Here is an 18,876-nt window from a genome sequence, read left to right as displayed (position 1 = left end):
TGCCCAGAGAAGAAATCTGATGTTAGATAGTGACAAAAAAAATCAGTGTGATGCTTGGGGTTCTTTTTGACCTTCAGACTTCCTAAGTGAAAATATCTCTAGATTGGTAGCAGCTGTGATGCATCAATTGCACTTAACTTAGTGTTATCAGCGCCCACTATGGGCAACAGAATTTTTTTTTTACACTGCAGTAAGCTAGAGATAAATGTTCTTTTGTGATTACTTGCCATTTGTTTGGGACAGTATAGAGGTGTAGTTTTGTTACTGGAAATTGCTATTAAAATAACTGTTTCTAATTGTGTTAGCATCCACAATAATATCAGTTCTGTTGTATTAAGGTAGATGTGATAATACAGGTTTATTTATGATTTTGTTATTGTTGTTAATAAACAGTAATAATAAATACTACTTTGTAGACTGTTCCTGTATTGATATAATTGTCTGATGTGTGTCTTTACACTTTAAAAGGCTTTTTTTGGACATGAATATTCTACTTCCTATATGGAAGCAAGAAAACTGTCAGTATTTAAATCTGGTATTTAAATCTGAGTGATGACATGCTTCTGCACTTGATGCATTAAGACTACAGTTGCAAGTCATTAATTTTCTACTTAATTGGTGCATACTAATTTCACTTGACTGTGTATGCATATGTATATATCCTTATTTTCTAGTTAAGCTAGCTGCTACGAATAATTTTTGCTATGATTTAAATTAACAATAAACAGCTGGAGTCAGCCCCTGATGATTCCTACAGTTTTCCCTGGTGTGTTCTTGTATCTTCTTCCATTTCCCTTCCCTTCTTTCTGCTTTGTAGTTTCTTTCTTAGAACAGTAACAGCCCCTGAGTGGTATAGAGCAAGTGTGTGAATGGCACTGCTTTAACATGATACAGCCATACAGCTTGTCCCAGTAAAATTCTTTGTTTTATGCTCTATTTTCCTCTTTCTTTTTTATTTGTTAAGGTCACAAGCTCTGTGTATTCTTGTTTTTTGTCCTTTAAGAAAGTAAAAAACTTATCTTGATAAAAAATTAATTTGTAGAACTAATCACACTTTTAAAATTGTAAGGCAAAATTTTTAGCATATACAGTTGTAGGGTAGTGTTACTGTATTTGGAAAATAAGAGGTCCATGGTCACATGTTATCTTGAGGCTTTTTTGTCTTTCAGTTCAGTCCTGTTTTCCTGGGCCACTGCTGAGGTTTTACTGACTGCTTAGACCTGTACAACATCTTAGTCTGTTCCTAAAGTTTATTATTTCAAACATAGTCTATCTAGATCTATTGAGAGTCCAGACGGTAGTTAATTAGTGTTAAGAAATGCTTTTATAAAATCTGTTCCTTGAATCTGGCATGCTCAACAAATGTTTGAGAAAATCAAAATCAGAAGGACTTATCAATTTAGTACTGAGCTTTGATGGTTTGTTTTTATATCATTTAATTTTGTTATAACTAGATGAACAAATTGAAAGTCTAAGACTGTTGTGTACTGCAGCAAGTACTGGCAGCCAGTAGGAGTGGATCTGTAGAGCAGCAGTTCATGCTAAGCCTAATGCTAACATGTGTAAATGTTTTAAGGATTTTGATTTTGCTTTGGATTAACTCTGTGGTTGTGTGGACTGAACATCAAGAGCGTCCAGTTTAGTTTTATGCGGGAGAAATCCAGTCCACCAGCTTAGCCTGTTTTGGCTTGTGAATCAAAATGTGGAGACATCAGAAGATGTTCTTCAAAAGCCAACACCTGATTCAAACTAACCTGATCATGTAGATGGTAAAATAGAGTATGTAAGATGGTTATTACAGAATCATAGTTTGAATGGGGGGAAAATCCTGTAAAACATGGAATAACTCAGCTGTACTTAATGTAATTTTTTACTTTGGAGTTAACTGATTTTTATAGCCATTACAATCACATTATAGAAACAGTTTCATAGTTAAAAGGTATTATATTCACCTGAATGCAGTTGATTTAATGTGAGATGCATTTATGAGAAAATAACGTAAGTTTAAAGTTCAGGTAAACATAGCACATTGTTAGAGCTCCAAAGGAAGACTGGAAATGTGTGTTCAACATTTCAGCAGAGTGCAACAATCCTGTGTTCTGATGCTCTTTATTAAGTGCTTTATAAATCTGTCATAATGGGTGGTCATTTATGAGATTTGTGAAGGTTTTTCTGAGATTTTTTAGGTTTTCTATTCCTAAGAAATGATCACTAGCTTCTGTTCTGTAAAGTTGGAATATGAAGGTGCTTAGATTCCCAGCATTTAGACTACTGAAGAGTGTGGTGATGACTATTTGCTTTGGGAATATCTTCTTTTAACAGCACAGAAGTTAATGAAATGAACCTCTATTCCTGCAGTTAGATCACACTTACAAAGCCAATAGTATGTACCTCAACAGATTACACAGTTACTGCTTTTGTAGTGGCAGATTTCTTGAGAAATAAAAGACATCTAATGATAGTACATACTTTTCCCTGACACGTACTCATGTAATTTACCCAATACAGCAGTTTGTTGCAGCAGTGATGACCTTAGTGTAGCCACAGGGCCCATTTACACTGGAGCTCTAAGAATACCAATCCTTTAATCAAAAATATATTGATTTTTTTTTTTTTCATCAGATCCTGGAAAGATCTCACTTATCAGCTTTTAATAGAATCAGTTTAACAAGTTGACAGGGACAAAGTAACAGCGTAGCTGTTTTCCAGACAATGTGCATTATTCACTGAGAATTTGTTAACTTTATTTCTTGCCACAAGCATATTCTACTGTTACAAAAAAACAAAATAAAACAAACCTCAAAGAAAATATTTACGAGATGACTGTTTTAAAATCTAATATCCCAATGTCCTTTGAAATACCTACCTTTCCAGTGTAGATACTGTAAGACTATGTTTTTATTTTTAGCACATGGATATCCACAGATCTTGCCTGGTTTTTTTTAAGTGAATTTTGAAAACATCAACAACACTAGACAGTGTATTATGAAAAAGGGAATGGAGGTTATTAAGCCTGCTGCCTACATTTGTTCAGTTCAGACTGCAGACCCTGTTCTTGGCATTGATGAGTATGCATAAGAATGCTGCATCATCTCATTCCCAGAGTCCCAGTTGCTTTGCTGACCTTTACATTTATGTAGAGTTTGTGCCTCTTTGTTTTGACAACATACTGCTGTAAAAATTATTTTTCCTAAATCTGCAATGTGACACACGGTCCTTGCGTAGCAGTGTCTTTTCTAAATCATTTTCTTAATGTTATATTTTTTTCCAAATAGCAATACAATTAGTAGGACAATTTCAAGGCAGCACTTCAGAAAGATGGAGTGCTAAGATTTTCTTTCATTGATATACATTTTCTGTCTGTGTCAATATGATATGAATGTCTTATCAGGAATGATTGATGCCTCTGGCCCCATCTGTGTGAGGAGCAGAGATAAGTTGGCATGCTAATCCTCCTTTTCCTGTCACCTTGAACAACCTTGTTTGTAACTATCATATTGCCCTCACATGAGCACAGATTCTTCAGCAGCACAAAGAGGAATAGGATATTTATCCAAGGCAAATAAAAGCAAACTGCATTTTCTGTTTTGTGAGCTTTTGATTATATGCTTAATGATTGCGTAAACTCCAGACCATATAAAAAAATGCCTTTCCTTTTTCAGTTCTGCTATTACTTTAAATCAGTTAAGTCACTTGCTGAAAACTGAAATCCACATTTTGTTGGTCAAAATATTTACTACTTTGTGTTCTAATTCATTTGTAGCTTTTTTTTCAGAAAAGAGCCATAATGTCAGTTTTTCTCCCTTTAAGAAACAGGTACTCCCTTCCCCCCTTATTCTATGAAAATCTTAGAGGATTTTGTATAGTACGAAAATGTTTAAAGGCATTTTTTGCAATCTCTGTTAGCATCTTCAAACCTGAAATCTGCTCTGTTCTAGCACAGCTCAAAGAACCAGACTTTTAATCATCCTTCTAACTAAAGTCTACACAACTGACTACTGTAACAGCTAGAACAACAGCAAGGAAGGACATGAATGCCTCTTAAATCAAGCTGATAATACATTTCCATTACCCAGAAGGCTCACTACTGAGAACCCAAGATGTCTGTCTTTGAAAAGTTAAAAAGTTGAAAAGGCCCTGTGGCCTCTCCTGAACAAGAGCTCAAAGATTCAGTATTACTTTAAGCATGTAAGTAGGTTACATGTGAGTTTCAATATCTAGTTTGCTTAGGATTAGTGCTCCAGACATCAGCACTCTGAATGCAGGAGCTTTGAATAGTTAAATTCTTTGTTGCTTATAAACAATGTTGAACACTAGACCACAAAGGAGATAGAGAATATATTTGTGAAGCTGCAGGGTACATACTCAGTGCAAGGCTATGGAAATTACTTTAAAAGTATAGGAGAAGAATCCTTTATGAATGGCCCTGTGGCTAATGAGGAATATGTTGCATGTTATAAGGAACAGTTCACTAATTATAGTCATTTGGAACTTCAGGGCAAGTAAAGACAAGTGGTAAAGTGTTGCAGCATGACAGTTGTTAACTCGCAGAGGTGGAAGATGGAGAATAATGTTAAGGACAGTATTTTTGTAAAGACTCAAATGGCCCAGCTGTCTGTTTGTGCTGCCTTTATGTGGTACTTAAACATATTCACAAAATCATGGAATGGTTGAAGTTGGAAGGGATCTCCAGAAGTCACCTGACCTAACCCCCCTCGAGCTGGTTGCCCAGGACCATGCTCAGATAGCTTTTAAATGTCTCCAAGGATGGAGACTCCACAACCTCCCTGGGCAACCTGTGCCAGTGCTTAGACACCCTCATAGTAAAGAAATTCTTTCCTGATGCTCAGAGGGAACCTCCTGTGCTTCAGTTTGTGTCCCTTGCCTCTTGTGCTGTCACCGGGCACCAGTGAAAAGTGACTGTCTCTGTCCTCTTTGAACCCTTCCTTCAGGTATTTATATATATTAATAAGATCCCCTCTGAGCCTTCTCTTCTCCAGGCTAAACAGTCCCAGCTCTCTCACCCTTTTCCTCAAGTCCCTTAATTATCTTCATGGCCCTTCTTAAATTCTCTCCAGTATGTTCACATCTCTCTTGTACTGGGGAGCCCAGAACAGGACACAGTACTCCAAGTTTGGCATATCCAGTGCCAAGTAGAGGAGAGAAGGACTACCACCCTCAAACTGTTGGCAATTATTTGTCTAATGCAGCCCGGGATACCGTTGGCCTTTGCCACAAGTGCACATTGCTGGCTCATGTTCATCTTGGTGTCCACCAGGACCTACAAGTCCTTTTCTGCTGAGCTGCTTTTCGGCTGGGTGGCCCCCAGCATGTACTGGTGTATGGGATTGTTCCTCCCCAGATGTAGGACTTTGCATTTCCCCGGTTGAACCTCAGGAGATTCCTGTCCGCCCATTTGTCCAGCCGGTTGAGGTCTCTGGATGGCAGCACAACCCTCTGGTGTATCAGGCACTTCTCCCAGTTTGTCAGCAGCAAACTTGCTGAGAGTGCACTCTGCCCCAGATCATTAATGAAGACAGTCAACAGGACTGGACTGGTATCGACCCCTGAGGTACACTGCTAGTTACTGGCCTGCACCTAGACTTTGTGACACTGATCACCACCCTCTGGGCCTGGCCATTCAGCCACTTTTCAAGCCGCTTTGTTATCTACTCATCTGGCCATTACATCAACAGCTTCTGTTGGAGGGCGTTACGGGAGACAGTGTCAAAGGACTTACTGACATCCAGGTAGATAGTAGCCACAGCCGTCCCCCCATCGACCAGGCCAGTCATTTCATTGTAGAAGTATCAAGTTTGTCAAGAAATTTCAATTCAGATCTGCCTGCTAATTAATTTCAACTTCTTCATGATTCTTTTCATAGCGTGCTTATCATGCAAGTGATTGATACTAGAAATACTGTTCTGGACTTTTCTTGTTGTATGCAATGTCTGTTATTTCTCTCCATGATTTCGCTAGACGCTTGATTCTTTATTGTATTCTAACATCAGAGAAGAGGACAAATTATGTTTGGGAAATGATTCGGAGGGCAGTTTAAAACCAGATTTGGAAATAATTTTAGATGGTACAGTGTATTTCAAATACAAAAGCTGGAGAGAGAAGGAGAAAAAAAATCTTTATATATGTGCATACATGCATGCGTATTAGTTGATATTCAGATTTTCTGCTTCTGTATGTACAGTATATAATTGCTCGATATTTAAGTTTTATGTTTCTGAATGTCATGGAAATTCAGAGGCTTCATTAATAAAAAATCCTGCATAAAGAGAGAGGGGTTTGTTTCTACCATTAACTAGGAGACTTAATCTCATTCTGGGAGAAAAGTGTGTGTGGTTTTTTCCAGTTATTTAAGGATTTGTTTTAACTGTATCTCAGACCAAGTTGCCTGATCCCAATAGCACAGAATTTCTGGGAAGAGTGAACAGAGAGTCAGAGTTCAGTCTGGACTTTATTATAGTTTTTCAGCAAAATAGAATTTTTCTGAAGAAAAAAAGTATGTACATGAAAGTGTGCTCAGTACAATGCCGTATCATATGCTATACACAATCTAAGTGTTCCTTATAATTTTTAATCTGTCATTAGTTGATAGGCTATTCTGCCTTTTCCCATTAAAATACTACATTTTAATGTGTGTAACCTTCATTAATACTGTTCCTTGGAAATCACTACTCGGATACCTCCACATCATCCATGGATGCTTTTTGTCTTGTAGTAGTCTTGGACTGTTACTTTCTCCATGCAAATGTGCCTGCTATGCAGGGCAGGGATTTGAGCTAAAGTAGCTAGCAGGGTTTCTGGTAGAGGGAGCAACCTGTGTGAACCAGAAGCAATGGCGTAGCTCAGGGCTACTCTTCCTTTATAGTATTTCCACAGAAGCATAATCTGCACTTTTACTGGATCACAGCATAGGGTAGCTTAGTGTTCTTTTCAATTTCCTGTGCAGTGTGCACAAAAATACCTCAGTTTGCACAATATTAAAACTGTACTACAGCGAATTACACAAAATGGATGCATATATATCTATACCTCATATATGAAGGATGGATGAATCATCTTAGTTTTTCTGGCTAGCAGACTCTTAAGAGTTCTCCATTCTAGTTTAGTCACTTATTACTCTGTTTTGTCCAAAACAAGATAAAAAAAAACCCAGCCAGGTTTTACTTAACTTCCTGCTCATTCAGGAGGTAGTCCTGATTTTAGCAGGAGGCTTGAAACACCTCAAACGAAACATAAATGTCACTTTGGCAAGAGAGCAGCCACTGCTCTATTGCCAATCATTTATGGATTTGGAATAAAAATACCTCTTTAGATGGGTAACTTGGTATGTACATTTGTGAATGTGGTTGCTAATTTTTAAAAAATTTTTATGTCATCCTTTATATTGAGATGTATATACGTATACTCAAGTGTACAAGCAGGCTTAATTATTTCATTACTGGTTTTGTTTAAGACACTTGGTAATTTGCCTTTGTGGACAGGAATGCCCTTGTGTGGCTGTAATTGGAAGTAAATACAGGGTTATAAAAAGCAGCTTAAAAGAGAAGCCCGAAGTTCCAGAAACTTCAAAAGCTTCCTTTCAGAAAATGTATCTCATTTTCTCCAGTTATTCATGATGAGCAGGAAGATTCCTACGTTCAGAAATACAATTAGAACATATATAGTCAGTCAAGCTTTTCTTGGCAGGAGTAGTGAAGTAGTAAAAGTCATAGGGCTTCTCCTCTGCTTGGATCCTAGACGAGGAGAAATTCTGGAATAGGAATCACCATAGGAGATTAGCAAAAGCATTGTTACTTGGTCCTAATCAGACTGGAAATAGAGGATGTGCCTCAAGTGAATAATACTTTTTGCATGAGAATACTGACTTAAACTGCCTGCTGTGGAGTTCCTCTGCATCAGAGGTAAGAACACTAAAACACTGGCCCAGTCAGTGTGCCCTATTACAATGAAAATTACATTTTAATTTGTTGTTTTACAAAGCAAAACAGCTTCAAAAATAGAGTAAAAAAATAAAAGACACACTGTAACTGATAGCCCGACCCGTAATGTACTCAACATACAATAACCAACCTGAGCCTCTTAGGCACCCCATGAGTATTCAGGCTACTTACCTTATAGTGTGAGGAGGATTTTATTTTTTTTTCCCCCTGAGTCTGGTTTTCACCTGAAAACTGTTCTGGCTTTAGAAACTCTTCACAGGAACATATCATGACCAATAAGAATCAAAATCAGTGAGATGGTATCTTACAAAGATTTCTATAGCTCTGCTCTCTTTCTCCCTTTGAGCTATTAATATTTACTTTTTTTTTTTTTAGCTTTCAGATTTCAATAGCAAACATATTTAATTTATCCATCACAAGTAAGTCATTTCTTTGATAACTCAGTTTTACATACTCATCAGCAGCAATAGTATAAGCAGATACGATTTATGTAGCGGGAGGAATGTGTATGAAAGGATTGTTTGGCATAGCTGCATCCTCCTGCCAAATGTTTTGGCCTTGTAGTAGTTTCTGTAATAAATGTCTTTTCTACAGATTTATATTGCCCTTCATTTCTAGGAGATCAAAAAGGTTTGTCCTGGATTTAAGAGGTTCTAGATGTTTTGATAATACTTCTTTTTACAAATCATTCATTTAATCTGACTTTGTTCAATGCAGTGTAATTTGCTGTCATTATTGAGACATTTTAAATAAATTGCTCTTTAAATACTGACCATTCTTGAATTGAAAGAGAATAACATTTTACTTCAGGGTAGTGTTCCAAGTGTTTTTTGAGGGGTTGGCTTTTCAGCAAGCCTATTTGCATTGGCCTGACTGCCCAGACTGTCCTATTCAGCAGTTGTACAGGAACTGCTGCATGTGACTTTGCAGCAAAATAACTACATTCGTGGATAAGTAAAATGAGGAATATATGGCAGGAATGAGTTTCTGAAAAAAGGCATGAATGTAGTCTAGCAAGAAAATACTTTTGAAAGAGTGTGGTTTTGTATTTTATGGAAAGACAGAGCCTATTTTTAATTATATCGTTCATATGCCCTCAAACCAACAAGCACAGATGTGTTATTCCTAGGTATAAAAATGTGTTAGAAATTAATTGTATTTCATGTTGTAGCTTAGTTCCTCTGATGAATACCCATGTTCAGTGAAACAAATGTACCTACCTATCTACTGTTTAAAGATTCTTCCTCAAATACATTCTACTTCCTGTGCTTGGAGTAAGGGTGCTAGCTTATATAGATCTTTGATCTGGTCTTGTGTAGATAGATCCTTTTTTAAAGCAGACAAAAGAGGAACCTGTAGTATTGATTAGGGCTCACATGCATTAAAAATACACTTACTCTTTGAATTGTAAAAATTGAAAAGTAATAGAAATAATTGTTTTTAAATGTAATGATGAAAACACTGCAAGAGGTGACTTGTCTTGTCGTTGGTGGAGCTTAAACAATTAGTTACAATCAGCAATGACTGCAGTGTTAGGATAGGGGTATGTGAACCAGCCATGACACATATGGGACAGTTTTAGGTAATGATGAGATATATTCAACACCAGTGGTATTCTGATGGGTTTACAGATTATCTTCCTAAGGACACATTGCAGTCACACCGGCTACTGGCAAAAGGCATGTTAGGGTCAGCACAAAAATATAAACTTGCTGTTAGTAAACCCCCAAATGGTGATGAAATACATAGGAGCCCAGGTGTTGTTGGAAGGAGGGGAATTTTTTTAAATGCTATTGTTTCCTTTCACTTTTGCCAATTCCTCCTGCTCTCTTCAAGTTTAATTTCTATCTTTAGGGAAGGATGTAGCAAATCTGCTTGTATCCATCCTGTTTCATACTCAAACAGTGGCTAGGATAATCAAAACTGTAATTCAGCTTGAAGGTCTGTGCACTGATAATGGTGTGCTGCAAAATGTTTATCCATGGTAGCAGACTAAACTCACTATTAGTGAGAGCTCCAGCTTCTGGTGTATGTTGGATTTTAGTTGTAAATACCTGCTTATAGATTCTGGTATGCTGTCTGTCATTTAAAACTGTATTGTCTTCCTCTGGCTCCTGGTACCTCAACAAAAAATAATTTAAAATTACCGTTCCCTAACTTTTTTCAGGGAATGTGTGATGCCACAATTCAGTTAAAATACAGGTGCAAATATCTAAAATAATGTGGGGTGTGCTCATAAAAGTGAGTTTCTTAAGTCTGTCTCCAGTTAATAAAGAGATTGAAGAAGATAAGAGCAGGAGCTTTATTTAGCTACATATGTGTGTTTCTCTTTCCCTCCTATCTCCCTTTCTGCTTTCCCTTTTCCTTTTCTGCTTGTTAACTGCACAGCTAACCAGGGGAAATAGGGCTGCACAGGATAAAGCTAGCATTTGAAATTGGTTTTCTTCTTCTTCCCCCATGTTGTCAGCACAGCTAGGAGACATGAAGATAAGCTTCCATATAACATAATAATTTTGTTTTGTTTATTTTTGTTAGTGTTAATGCTTTGATCTTGAAGTTGGCCGAAATCTTATTTTTGTAGTACTCATTGTTCCTTTTCTCTCCCTGTTTTCTCATTGCTACTTTACAGTTAGAAATCTGAGTATGGTTTCTGTAAGTGTGTAACAGAGATAAAACACAAGGGCTACTTACTGTGGAACAACTTGTACTGCTCTATCATGTTAGCACATTTATCATTCAGTTATTCTCTGATTAAGAATACACTTTTAAGGGTTTATTATCTTTATTTTACTTATGGTATGTTGTACCACATTCTCTGCATTTCACCACTAAGTATGAGGGTAACATTTTGTGTCTGATATTGTTTTTATAAAGTCAGTGAGCCTTTAGCTGTAAGTGAAGTCAATTTAGATTCAAGTTCTTAGTGAACATGCATTAACAGAGTTCTGAAGTGTGATAAACTTGAGCTGGTGAATTTTGTGGCAGCATTCTCTTATCGTCTCTCATTGTTTGCTTTAGAAATCACTGTAACCTATATTTAAGTAGAGAGCATTTATAAAGATGTCTGAAAGTGAAGCTATACCAAGAACTATGACTATTTGATGACATAGCCTTACCACAAGAATATGCCATGTGGTATAAATCTGGCTGGTTCTTTTTTAATAGTGTGTTTATAAATCATAGAACAAGCAATCTGTCTAGACTGGTAATGTGACTGGTAACATTTGCCTGCTAATACTAAGGAAATAGGGGTCACTTATGAAAATAGAACAGTTTGTGGCCATGTTTCTTTTAAATGTGTGCATTAAGCCTGCAGATTTGAAACACATTGCAACTTCAGTAATACATGGGAAGTTACAGGACAAAAATCCCTTGCTGACCTTCTTAAATTAATCTCTCCAGCATTAGTTATTTCCTTATTTTCAGTGGGAAGAAAGACAGCAGAGTTTAAATGTGTACAGCATGTTTAACTGGCAAGATTGATGCTCATAAAAAAATCATATCAGTCTAGGAGCAAACGGTCTTAATACAAAGGAAAGGTATTTCTGCTTTGGGGTACTGCTGTGTGTATTTGCTGTCTATATGTATAACTGACTGCTGAGAATACTGCTGTACAATAAGATACTAGACCTAGATTTAACCCTCTGGAGTTTTTGCTGCTGTTTCAAGCCAAGCTTTCAGATCTTGGGAATGCTGTCATTATTTTGTTTTAGGAAGGCTGTTTACTTTCCTCAGCTGTTTTCTAACCTGTTTGTCTCTATAAAAATCCTTTGAAATGGTATATAAATGCACATGCTTTCTGTACTTATACATAACATTGACTTTTTTTCCGATAATCTTACAAGTCTAACTGCTTGCATTTGCTCCCTGGTAATGTTCAAAGATAAGCATTTTAATCTGAGCTGTAACTGGTACAGTGATATGTTTCCAGAAAAAAAATGTATCAAAGCAATGACCCGGGATTAAGTTGTTGGGTTTGGGTTTTTTTTTTTAATTATTTGTTGTTTTCAGTTTGCTGTCTTTCATCACCACTGGACCTGTGCTTCAGTCAAACAGAATTTCAAATTCAAATGAGAATATTAGATCTGCATAACCATTACATGTCTGTTGCAATCAGTGCATTTCTTTGTGGTATGACAAAAGTCCTTGGCTTTTAATTGTGTTGTGAATCATAATCTCATGGCCTGTGAGTATAGGCAGAGCTTGAAAATTTCATATCCTAGTGGAGAGTGAATGGGAAACTTTCAAAATATGTGTCTTTGTTTCTGCAGAGCATAAGCTTCAATAAATACAGAATACACTCCCACTTAAATTCGGTGTTTGCCAGTTCATAAGTAAACTGTGAAGACACAGCAAGACAGTTTCTTGTTGAAAAGTATTCTTTGAACCAACATGTCTACTGGTTGCTTTAAAGACAAAAAAAGCAGTGAAATGTGGTGTGTACATATGTATTACTTTTAAATAGTTCTACAGGCTGAAGATAAGGTAGTGAAATTCAGAATCACATTTTACTGGACAAATGTGTATTGACGCATACCAATACACTGCAGGCTTCAGTGCACAGAAGCTGTATTGTTACTGCTGGAACACAGACTTTTTTCTTTTTATTCAGTTTTGCATGGTGCCCAACATACTGTGGTCCTAAAGCTTTAACTGCTTTGGTAAAAAATAATTCTTGCTCAGTGTACAATAACTTTGTGTGAGACCTGTGAACAAAGTTCTGCACCTTTTTTTACTGTATTTTCCCATATTGCAAATAAGCTAAATAAAAAGGCAGAATTGTTTTGAAAACCATTTTTAAATCAACAGCAAAATACCAACTTGTTTCTCTGTAAAAATATACTCACATAATTTAAAACTCAATTTTAAAGTTTCCATGGAGACCTAAGCTGCAGAAGTTGGCTGTATCATAAAACATGAATGTTTCTGAGAAAACAGCATTTTCATGCCCTTTGAGGTATTTGAGTTCAACTGTACTATTCTTAGGTTCTGCGTTTTATGCTGTCTGATAAAAAAGCTGCATAGCTGAGGATTGCATAAATGTTTTCAAATAATCACAGTACAAAAATCTAAGTGTTGGTAAGGTTCAGCCTGAATAGCTGGCACATAAAAAAATAAAGCATTCCCCAGACATAGCTTTAGGAACTGTGCTCTTGAGTGCAACAGCATCCTAGGCTGCATCAAGAACATAGCCAGTTGCTTAAGGGAAGAGATTGTCCCATGCTCAGCATTGGTAGGACCATGCCAGTTTTGGGTCCTCCAGTACAAGACTGATTTTAATGAACTGAAGTGAGTTCAGCAGAAGGCCTCACGCTGTTTGTGGGCAGGAGCTCCTCGGTCAGGCTGAGACAGTCGGGCTTGTTCAGGGTGGAGAGGAAGCAGTTTGGAGGGTGCTAAGTCACCTGCCCGTACCTACAAGAAGATCAATAACATCAGTGGTACATGGTGGGATAATGAGAGACAAGGGATATAAATTGAAACAAGAGAAGGTCCATCTGGATATAAAGAAGAATTTGAGGACAGTCAGACTCCGGAATGAGTTTTCCAGAGTGGCTGCGTGGTCTCTGTAACTGAAGGTTTTCAAGATCCGACTGGCTAAAGCTCTGAGCAAGCTAATCTGACCATATAGCTGACCCTGCTTTGAGCAGGAGATTGGACTTAGAGACCTTTTGAGGTCCCTCTCAATGTGAATGACTCTGATTCTGTGTATAATCAATGTGGATTTTCTACGAGGCAAATGCTGGTGCAGTAAAGATTTAATTAGTCTCTATTGAGTTGGATCTTATCCAACATATTCCTAGTGATTTTCCAGCTGCATTTTGAAAAGCTGTGGATGGTATAGAGCAGCGGCAAACCATGTTTAGCCTCCAGGATAAGCAGAAGAGGTGCATACAGCTGAGAAAAAAACTGGTTGCACTTTGGAAATGTTTCTGATTTGAGCATTACAGAGCATCCAGACTCATATGTCTGGCCAGCTGGGGCTGTGGGTGAGAAATTGAATACGTAACACTTCTGACTTCTTCGCCTTTTCCCATCTTCAACATCTCTTACTACGGAAATATGATTGTTACATTTCCTATAAGGCTGTATCTTGGAGAAAATTATCCAGAGCATGGGAAGTTTGGTTTTTCATATACTTCCCATGCGTGAATTACCAAGCTTGCTCAGAGATTATCCATAATGGACCTACTATCAAATAGAAATGCTTCAAATGTAATTTCTTTTTCAATGGGGTCTTCTATTCTGAAACATGAATTCTTTGCATCTCCCTACTAGTGATATTAGTACCTGTATCAGCTGCAGCATTTAATACCCCACAGTAGATTGCGAAACAGAATTCCAAAAATGAAATTTGCCCTGCTGGTACTTTCATGACTCTTACAAGACTGCTAAAATCAGTGTACTCTAGCAAGAGATTTTGATAGAGTTAAGTACGAAAAATCACGAGGTTCATCTTCCCATCTATGAAAAAGAATATTTATTGAATGCATGTGTGGCAATGTTAACATTTGTTTAGCAGGAATCAGTAGCAACATGCTACACATCTAATTCCAGTTCTAGGATAAATGGATTTTATTGCTTGTGTTTCTCTGTGTACTAAGATATACAATACAAATGACAATCAGTCTTCTATTTTGTATTGAGTTTTTAGTATTTTTGTTAGATGATTAAGTAAATCACCACCTTCTAGTAGTCTCTCCCTTTTTTTATTGATATGGCTGTGACTTTTCGAAAGAAAATGATTTCGTTCTTTTATATTTTGAGGAAGGTTGCATCTGGAAATAAGATCAAAATGAGATCTACTTTGCTGTAGTGTTGTTCAACATATCTGTCATATTTGTTTTCTTACAGTGAAAGATTTTTTTTAAGGCTGAATAGAAATGGTTTGCCAAAATGTCCAGAAAAGCCTGAAAGACACTGTTCTCTGTTTGTGGTGAGTTCATCCTATTCTCAATCTTTGTTGTGCGGGGTATCGAAAATAAGAGTTGGATTAAATTGTTATTCTGTAGTTGACTTAGAACGGCTCCCTAAGCTTTTACAGTGTTGTGAACATCAACTCTAAAGGCTGGTTGAAGTGTACTGCTGAACCCCCTCCCAACTTGAATGTTTCCTGACAATATGTGGACACTCATCTAAACTTCCACACGGGCATATATAGCAGTCTTTCTCTCTGCAATAAGGACCAGTTAGTTTTCCTCCTTGTGCTTTTTACACCCAAAAGATTGTTTGTGCACTGATCTGTACTTTCAGATATTAGGAACTGCAAAAATAAATCACCGCTGTTCAAGGCACACAATGAGTCTCCTATGTCCTCCCTCTGATTTTCCTGCATTACAGCATATTCTAGCTCATGATATTTTAGGACAGTTTTGAGTGCATGACCATCAATTTAAAGTGTTAAAGGGATAATTTGTTAGTGCTGTATAAATGAACTCACTGTTCATTTATCACTTTCACTGGCAGTGAAAGCAGTGTGTAAAGATCTCTTGAAATGTCACATTTTAATCAGGAGCCAGAAATAATGAGGTTCTGATCTTGCGCAGGATTTGGGTAGCAGTGAACTCAGGAAGGACATCTATATCACTGTGCACATTATCCGAATAGGTAGGTATAATTGTCTGTGAGTAGAAACCTTACATTTGTTAGACATATGACAGTGGATAAAAGAAAACTGCTTGGGGTCAGTTTTGGGATTTGTTAGATTAGCTAGGCCTTTCAATAAATTTTGGGAAGAGACAATGCGTGTTTTTTGATGGAAAAATCACTTTGGATTTCTCAGCATTTTCTCGTGTTATTTTTCAAGTGTACTACTAACTGAGTTTAGATGAAGGATATTTTGTATCTATCACAAAACAAAATGAAAGTGTCAAATATGAACTAGGTTAAGATGATGGAGTTGTCATTGGGGGGTCCATTCTTGTTACAAAGAGAGTAATTTCAAGCATCCTTTGTTCATAGAAAAACTTGCCTGGTAATTTAATGTACCTAATTAGGATACAATATCTGATGTATATCTGAAATTGTTGAGATGAATTTTGTCTTCTCCCTGACCCCTTTAAAAAGGAGAAGAGGGAAAGAATTAGAGAAAGTCTCATAATAATTTTAATCCCTGGTGCTATAGACAGATATCAAGTCGTCTAGAACAAAGCAGAAGAGGAAAGTGTATGTTTGTGTTTGGTATTTATTTTAATAAGTTGTCCTCTGGGTTGTGCTGATGTGAAACAATGATCTTTGGGTCTGCTCCTGACTTCTTAGATACATTGTTTTCTTTGTAAACTGTCTGTAGTAGCACCAGTGCAGCACTAAATATAACTTTCTTCCTATTTTTGAAAGATATTTTGATTTGAAATGCAGTCCCTCTAACTTGTGCTGAGTTCAGAAACAACTTGTTACAAAGCAAACATTATTTTACAGATTTGAGGAATAATTTTTCCTTGCATTTTCATGCTATTTTAGTGTTTCATCAGAATATCAAAATTGTTTTTATTGGCAGGGACTGAGAAGAGGTATGGTAAACTCTTATATAATATATTTGTGAAGAATAAACGCTTTAAATAAGACTAAACACTAGAATTTTTTCCTATTGTACAGTTTTCAAATATATTCTCCGTCAAGTTTATAAATGAACCACTGAAATATTAAAAAGTTAAAATCAGATGTATATGCTACATGGTATGAAAATTAACAATTATTCTTCTAGCTGCTGTGATTCATGGGAATATTGGAGGAGGCATTGCCCTGCAGCAACTGCAACCATAGGCTTTTCTTGTCAGAAAGTAAGACTTGGTGGGAAGGGTACATAGCTGCCAGTGCACAATTGAATAAAATGGTTAGAAAGAGGGCAGATTAAAATTCCAGGAACACAGCTAGAAGATTGATCAATTGTATTTATATCAAATAGAAAAGGCTAGGAAAAATACTTTGTTTCAAATCTGTTTTCCTTGGGTGCGTTCTTTTTTTCCTTATCATAATTTGTTCTTCTGCTGTTTGTCATTTTTCCTCCCTGTGTTTCATCTCTACTTGATTTTTCTGCAGCTGGGCAATTATCCCTTTTCTAGCTAGTTGCCTACTTGGAACAGCATTTGATTACTAAATTGTAATGTCTCAGTCACAACACCTCTCATATAAATCATGGGTAGCAGCAACTGCAGTAAAATAATTCTTACTGGACAGCAAATGTTTAACACTCTCATGTCTGAACTCTAAATTTAATTTGGTGGTGTCATGAATGTGCTATCACTGGGAATCAGAAAGTATTGTTTGTTAAGCGGAGGTCATGAGAGGATGAGCAGTACCTCTGGTCTGAGCTCTTTCAAGATCACCACATATTTAGTGGAGTTCCCGTACCATTTGTCACCCTAACGTGGCGTAAAGATGGACCAGATTCGCAATGAGTACACTTGGCATCGTCTCCTCAAACCTGTCACCATGCTGGATCGCTGTCTGCCTCCCTTCTGTGGTTTTCGGAGAGACAGATCCATGGATTATGCATCAATATGTGTTTTGTTTGGCAGGACGAATGGGAGCTGGAGAAAAGAAAAACGCCTGCAACGTACAGTATAGACGGCCCTTTGGCTGTGCAGTCCTCAGTATTGCAGATTTGCTGGCAGGAGATTCAAAGGATGACCTTGTCTTAAAAGTATACATGTAAGGAATGCTTTTTCTTAATTTTTATCTTAGAGTCAGTTTGCATCAGAAGCAGTGATGCTAAATGCAGTGTGAGTAAATAGCTGTGGCTCTTTCTGTTCTAAAAAAGTGTAGTAGCTAACTTTTTTTTTTTGTCACAGTGTATAAATTTTGGCTAGTTCTACAGATGTCTTTATAAAATCAGATAATATTAAAGATAAAGGTTACATCCTTTTAGATCTTTGTATATGTTTCAGCACTTTTCACATCCTTGTAAGAGCTTCTGGAGCTCTTTTTTCATGGCAACATGAAGTGCTTTTAGGGCTTGTTTAAACACATTGTACTGCATAGACAGCTAGTGAAAGTACTTTATAACTACAAAAAGAGCAGGCAGAGTATATTTTTGTGAAATGAAGCAATTATATAATGGGAATAACAAAAGTGTAAAAGGCAACTAGTGCTGGAGAATGAAAAATCAAAAATAGATTTTAAAATAAATCATTGATTAAATAGTGGATTTTGTCTGATAGTATTTGGAAGAAAGTTCAATTTTCTAGTTGTAGCGACACAATGCATGTAATTTCCTGCTGATCTTGGACATTATAATATGAACTGTTTTGTGGAGTGGTCTATTCAAACTACATAAACCGGGGACACATATTGTTGTGTACGTGAAGTTCTGCTCCTCCCAGTGTTAGCACTCAAATCTTGAAGGCATGGAAGTCTTTCAGACATCCTTTCTCCTCTCCTTTTTCCCTCTGTGCTAAATTAGAGCTGCTGATCAGTGCTGCAGAGAAGCAATTCAGTGTGACAGTGGACATGTGGGCTGGCTCTTATTTAGACTCCTGGGATGTTAAAGTCAAGTGTTTGCCGTTGGTTAACAAATCATTAAATTTGTCTGCCTATTATATTATAATTTATTTTTTTAAAATCTTTCCTGTTTGTTTTAAAATAACAAAAAAAATGGAAGAAGAAATGTTGCTCAAAACCAGATTTGATGCTAAGACTAACTCCAGTCTAAACCATGAAAAGTGATCATTAGAACATGGTCAACTTTTTTTTTTTTATGGGAAAGCAGCTATTTTCTAATGTATACTGAAATGTAATTTAGTCTTTCACTGGCTACCTCCTGAAGATCACATCCTGTTTTAAGTAACTTTGAAGTGTACAACACAGATTTTTCTGTCTGAGACAGGCTCTGAGTCCTGTGTTTCCTCTTGTGAGACAAGGTGGATTTCTGTGTGGTTTAGTGCTGAAGGGCAGATCTATATAGATGATGAACTTGGTCACG

General features: G+C 36.9%; 1 protein-coding gene across 4 annotated transcripts in view; it reads left to right on the top strand.

Moving 5' to 3' along the window:
* DOCK4 (dedicator of cytokinesis 4) overlaps positions 1-18,876 on the top strand; it is a 255,172-nt gene that overhangs the window by 108,737 nt on the left and 127,559 nt on the right. For all 4 annotated transcript variants that reach the window (XM_074903108.1, XM_074903107.1, XM_074903110.1 and 1 more), the window contains 3 exons: positions 14,811-14,892; positions 15,503-15,563; positions 17,474-17,606. In XM_074903108.1, the coding sequence (XP_074759209.1) occupies positions 14,811-14,892; positions 15,503-15,563; positions 17,474-17,606 (276 nt within the window). The remainder of the gene's footprint in view (positions 1-14,810; positions 14,893-15,502; positions 15,564-17,473; positions 17,607-18,876) is intronic.

This window comes from Athene noctua, chromosome 3 (assembly GCF_965140245.1).
Source record: "Athene noctua chromosome 3, bAthNoc1.hap1.1, whole genome shotgun sequence".
Classification (NCBI taxonomy): Eukaryota; Metazoa; Chordata; class Aves; order Strigiformes; family Strigidae; genus Athene; species Athene noctua.
This window is presented reverse-complemented; position numbering and strand designations above follow the sequence as displayed.